Source organism: Talpa europaea, assembly GCF_964194135.1.
Source record: "Talpa europaea genome assembly, chromosome: 2".
In the NCBI taxonomy this organism is placed as follows: Eukaryota; Metazoa; Chordata; class Mammalia; order Eulipotyphla; family Talpidae; genus Talpa; species Talpa europaea.
The window spans coordinates 3646936-3652935 of record NC_140068.1 but is presented as its reverse complement, the minus strand read 5'-3'; the positions used below and the strand labels follow the sequence as shown (position 1 = coordinate 3652935).

Here is a 6000-nt window from a genome sequence, read left to right as displayed (position 1 = left end):
TATTTAAACATTCAACATTCAAGCTGACGTTCACGACTCCTCACTTAGCTGACAGGCTGATTCCTGGGTAGCTGATGTTCATCATTGCAAATAAAGAGAGAATTCTAGGGGATAAACACATATTTTTGACTATTGCCGGTGGCTCTTTGGAATAGATGCTTCTTGAAAATTTAAGTACAAGCACTGCTCCTGAGGGCCCAAACGCAGCCTGAGGCACCCACCACGGTTCAGCATGCAGAGAACCACTGGTCCAGGCCAGGAAGCGGCTGTGCACCTCACCAGAGGCTTCTTCTCAGGGTTCACCAAAGAGAAAATGCAGAAAATCAAACCTGAGAAGGCCCCCTGCACCCCCCGACCCCCGTGGGCTTGCCCACCTGGCTTGGATGCACAGAAGCTGACCAGCTGCACAGAAGCATGTCCCCTCGGCCCAGATTCCAGTCTGCCCCCAAGGCCTGAATATTCCAGTTACTGCTCTCGGCCAGGCCATGGCCAGGGCCCGGGGCTCTCCTGTACCGCTGTCCGGTGAGTCTGCAAAGAGCTTCGGGTGGGCGTGCACCCGTGTGCCTGACTGCAAGTGGCGTGTGTGTGGATGTGTGCACGATGTGTGAGCACCTGTGCGGTTGCATGTCATGTGTGCATGACTGCACGAGACATGCTCACACTTGTGCACACATGATTGAGTGCAATGGAGCATGACTACATGTATGCGCAAGCTCACAATGCACAGGCGATTGCACTGATGTTCACATGTGATGTGTGTGAGAACGTGTATGATTTATGAATGAGACGTGTATGTGCTCTGCACGCTGGGAGCAAGGAAAGGACGACGAGGCAGGCGTGGTGCTTCCGGGGCGGGTGTGGGGCGCGGCTACACGTCGAACCAGTGGTCCCCCATGCAGACGCGGTTCCACTCGCAGCCGCAGTTCCAGCACCACTCGAGCTGGCACTGGGGCTGCGGGCACTTCATGTGCATGCATCCTCCTGCGGGCAGACAAGGGCACGGCTGAGCACACTCACCACGGCAACACGCCTCCGGAATTCACTAAGGGAGTTGGCATGAGCCACCCAAGGCTGAGTCCCCCCGGGAGACAGACCAGGAAGCGCCCGGGGGGAGCTGGGGCCACCTCCATGAGGACGTGGGGAAGCGGCCTCTGTTACCTTCACCCCCACCAGCTTCACTGTAAATCTGCGTTTACTGACGTCTCCTGAATGGAGTTTAGGGACAAAGCCGGTGTTCCACAGACAGGGCTCACCCCCTAGCCTATGTTTACAATGGAAATAATCCACAGTTTCCTTGCAGCTGTGTGGAAGGAAGTACTATGTTCTGGGACGCCACTGAATCTGAAAGGGGCCATGAATGAGTCTCAGAACAAGACAACGAAACTTCCGGCCAACAAAGACAACCTGTTTCGGCTGCAGCGATGCACTAGTCAGCTGCGGTGAGGAGCTTAGAGCGTCAGCTTCTCGGCTCACAGGTGAAAGTCTTGAAGGGGAAAACTAGAGCTTCCCATTTTTAGAACATTCCAACAGACCCAGATTAGGAACCCTCGGTCCTCACGGATTTCTTGACTGAGATCCATGGTCGTGTCTGCCAGTGTGGATGGATGTGAGGGCAGATCTGACGTGCTGGTTCCCTGCTTCCCCCGGGACGGAGGAGCCCAGATCCCAGAATCACGCCTGGGCCTGCTTGTCTGTCGGGGCCCCCGCTCTCTCCTCCCCGTGATGTCAGCCTGTGCTCCGGCCCTGCCTGGTGGAGCAGCTCCAGGCCACTGGCTTCCCGCAGGCCAGGGCTCTCGGCTTATGCCTGGCCCCGGACCGGCAGGGACCAAGGTCAAGTCGACTTGACGGAGTGATTCCCTCACTTCCCCACTAGCATCTCCAGACCCCAGATGACCACGGAGGATGCTGGGAAGTACTGGAACAGGGAGGTTCCCGAACCTTTTGCTTTTCGTTCGTGAACAACCCCAGACACAAAGGATGGAGGTGGACACTAATAGTGCGGGCAGCGGGTGTTTTCCCAGTGTGTCTCCCTGCCAGACGCCCTCCTGTGACTGCCGCGGGGGAGCTTCTGTCCTCATCTCGGAAGGTTAAGAGACAAGGACAAGGGCCAAAGTGCAGAATCCAGCCAGGGGGCCTCCACGTCTGGGGCTCACCTACCCAGGTAACCCTCTAGGCTCCTGATGGCTACGTGGCCCTCAGCCCGGACTCACCGTTCTTCTCCACGGGCACACGGCAGCGGGGGCACGGCTTGGTGATGTTCCTGATGGTCTCCTTGGAGGCTTCCTCCCACCGGGCTTGCTCTGCTGCCTTCTCATCCACCCTGTAGGCCTGGAAGGCAAGGACAGAGAAGCTCAGCTGCAGGCCTTTTCGTTGGGGCTCAGTGCAGCTCCCCTAAAGGCTGTGAAAGCCCCTGCGGGTTAGCTGCTCAAACATGACGTGACCAGAGGGCTCTGGGCAGCCTGGACTCGGCCTCTGGGCACAAGGCCGGGCTTTCCCGCCTGCAAGCTGAGAGACCCGGCAGGTGCTGCGGGGGGAGTGGTGGAGGATAAGAACAGAAAAGTCGGAACAGAGGCGCCAGGAGACCAGAAACCTGGCTCGCACGATGCTGGGAGCTGGAGTTGGGGGAAGGGACTAACTTAACCCATAACCTGGCTATGGAACCAAACACCCTCAGGCGCCGATGTCCAGGTCACGGGCACGAGATCCGAGCAGGCATCAGACCTCTGAGCGCAGGCCGGAGGGGAAGCTATGGAGACTGAGGGCCGGTGCAGAACTCAGGTCCCTTTCAAATGCTACCTGGCTACTCAAGGTCAACAAAAGTGAACCACAAAGGAACACTCTCTGCCCTGGCATGGGGTGGTGGCCCTTCTGCCCGCCTGGGCCTAGGCAGGACTCCGCGCCGCCAACTCTCCCACTGCAGGGCAGCGGCCTCCTGCCCGCCTGTGACCTGTGGGCTTGCCGGGGCTTCTCCTCACTGACCTCCCTCGGCCGGGGCAGCTTCCTCCCAAGGCCGCCGGCCCCGGGACATGCAGGAATCGCTGTTAGGAGGCTGTCCCTTTCGGGCAGCCCGCGCTGCCCACTGATGCCCATGCAAGTGTCTCTATTCTCTCCCTTTTCATAATAAACCTGCCCTTGTGGATGCAACTAACGTGTCTGTGTCGTGGAGAAACTCACCTGGGAGACTCGCCGGTGCCGCTCAGGGGAGCACTGGGGAAACCTTCCCCCGAGTGAACCCAAGGACCCCTCTCTCCGAGTCCAACAACTCCAGACCCACATCAGTCCCAGCACATTCCGTGTCTCACGGTGCGGAGCCCTGAGGACGCCTCAGCTTTCCCGGCTCCTGGCAGTTTTGCCAGAGGGCGGAGTGAGGGTGGGGGTGCAGGGGGTGCTGGGGAACTTCCACCCTGGTGGCCCCCAAGACTTGGCTGTCATGTTTACCCCTGTTAGTGTGAAAAGGGAGGAGACCAGGCCCTAGAGCGGGGTCCATGGCAGTTTCTAGCTCCTCAGTGCCTCCCGAGGGGGAGTTTCTGGCTTGGGCCAAACACATGTGGAAAGGCTTCCTGCATGTTGCCCAGTGGAAGGCACTTCCAGCCGGGCGGGTATAATCCTTATTTTCACACAGGACACGATGCTTTGAAAGACTCAGAGAGCGACTGCAAGAAACTTTGTAGCTGATAAGTAATAGCCTGTTACTGGAGGATAATGAAGAACTGGAAATCACAAATTTATATGAATATGCTTTGTCCTTTCAGAGAAGAAAGATAAAAATATCAATCAATGGGAGAGGAAGAGAAATAATTTCTTCTCAAAATGCCCACGTCCTCTGTCTCACTTTCTGCTCCCCAGAGATAAGGGGGTGTGATGGCCACCTGGGAATCCAGCAGAATCCCCCCACAGAGCTGCGTCTGCACCCCCAGCAGGGAGGCCCTGGCAGGGTGGTGCTGCGCTGCTGCAGGCTGGGGTTGGGGAGAGGCAAAGCCCCCTAGGCGGCTGCGTGTGATCCCGGGATTGGCTGGTGATCCCCAGCCCCCCTGCAACAGTGCAGGGAGCAAGGAGGGGGGCAGCGGTGTGCCTCACTCCAGGGTAAAGGGAAAAAGCAACAACAGCCACTTCTAACATTTTCCTCTTCAAGAATATGCTCTGTCATCGTGCCCGACACAGACTCCACGTTCTGGAGAACGTTGCTGAGGAAGGAACGTGCATGCTTCCCCTCAGGTCAACGGTTTCTCAGGGCCAGAAAGATGGAAACCTCTGTTACTTGTTCTCAGGGCCAGCCAGGATCCGGGGGCCTAGGCTGGGACTCCCGGAGCAGGGATTGCTGCACAGTGAGCGAGGAGGGCTGAGCCGGCTGGAGGGGAGGCGGGGTGGGTGCAGGAGGGACAGAGGGCTTGTGATAAGGTCCTGGTTTGCCTGGTGTGTTAAACTTGGCGTTTTACCCTGAGGTTTTGTTGACAGGAGGGTGGCAGCCCCTCGGGGACTAGCTATTAGCCCAGAGACAGAAGCTGCCCGGGGTTGGCCTTTTATCTGCAAACCTGCCAGCTGTGAGCTGCTTCCTCAGGCCCTGAGGCCCTTCCTCAGTCCAGCCCTCAGGCTGGACTGCCCCTGGCCCTCCCCACACCAGGCCCAGGCCCAGACCACCAGGGACCACCCCCCAGAGCCCATCTGAAACCTGCCATCCCCCTCACCCCCTGCCCCCGCCCCAGGAAACCCTAAAGGCTCTGGCCTGTGTTCTCCCCGCCCCAGGCCTCCCACCAACCACCAACCCCCAGCCCCCAAGGCCTGAGGCCCGGGAGCACCACCTGCTCCTCCTGAGGACCAGCCCTGCAGGCAGTTACTTGCCACCTCTCACTGTTGCTCCCCTGATAATGGTCTAACAGTGGCCTTCATCAGCACAGGAGAAAACCGGCCTTGAGCTATTGTGCTAAAATGCCCCTTTGCTTGGGCGGAGCCTCCTTTGGACGGTTAGTCACTGAGTGACCAGCGGGGGCCCGAGGGCCGGGCCCTGAACCTTGGCTGGGGCATATGGGCACTGGGTCACGCTCTCCGCCGCTGACGGGGAGGACATGACACTGCTGCCGTCTGTCACGGGCCCTGCTCTCTGTGCCCGGGACCAGCAACAAGGGAGCCAATGGCAAGAGCGGAGCTGAGAGAGCCTGAGGCCCGGCTCCGGTTCTGGACTCTGGCAAACGCTTTTGTTCTAAACTCCGGACTCGATTCTGATGAACAAGCAGTGTAAGCACCAAGGGACCACGGAGCCGCACAGCCCAGCATGGGGCGTCCCCAGGGGCGCTGAGCAGGAGGCCGCTGACTGAAAGAGAGCGTGCAGGCCCCGCAGGAGGCGAGGGCGGGAAGGAGCCAAGGCCGGGGATTTGAGCCCAGTGTTCGGGCAGACGCGGCCCAGGCCACTGAAGTGCTGGGCCGGCCGCCTCTGCGGGGGGTGCGAGGTTCTGTGCCAGCGTGTGGGGAGCACTGCCAGGGCCTGCTGCCTGTCCCCCCACCGCAGGCTGCCCCCTGAGCTGCAGCAACCCCCTCACAGTCGGCCGTCGTGGCTCCGAGCCCGCAAGCAGCCGTGACCTCGTGTGCGTGCTCAGCCGCGAGCAGGGGCTCAGGGCGGGTCCACCCGGCACAGTGAAGGTGTCCACGGCGCAGCCACCGGTGCCCCAGGGCCCATGCGCCGGCTCTCAGCGGGCACCCCGACCCGGTAACAGCAGGTCCTCGGTGACAAGGCTCCTCTCTCCGGATCCCAAGCCCAGTTGGGTGATAAGAGGCACACATGGGCCCCCAGAAGGCGGCCGGGGGGCGGGTCCGGAATGTCAGGAGGGACTCGCGGGTGCTCAAGAGGACAGATGAAGGGGGTGCCTGAGCAGGCGCTTTGTCAAAGGACGGGAGAGTGCTGGGACCACCTTGGGCGGCGGGCGGGGCAGGCCCACAGACCCGCAGATGGGCCTTTCCGGAGAGGACGGGGCAGAAAAGGCAGCAGGCTCCATGATGCCCAGTGGT

General features: G+C 60.2%; 1 protein-coding gene across 1 annotated transcript in view; it reads right to left on the bottom strand.

Moving 5' to 3' along the window:
* Positions 1 to 868: 868 nt before the first annotated feature.
* PRKN (parkin RBR E3 ubiquitin protein ligase) overlaps positions 869 to 6000 on the bottom strand; it is a gene marked incomplete at both ends in the record, with an annotated part of 806365 nt that continues 801233 nt past the window's right edge. The window contains 2 exons of the mRNA XM_084228791.1: positions 869 to 981; positions 2211 to 2328. Of these exons, the coding sequence (XP_084084917.1) occupies positions 869 to 981; positions 2211 to 2328 (231 nt within the window). The remainder of the gene's footprint in view (positions 982 to 2210; positions 2329 to 6000) is intronic.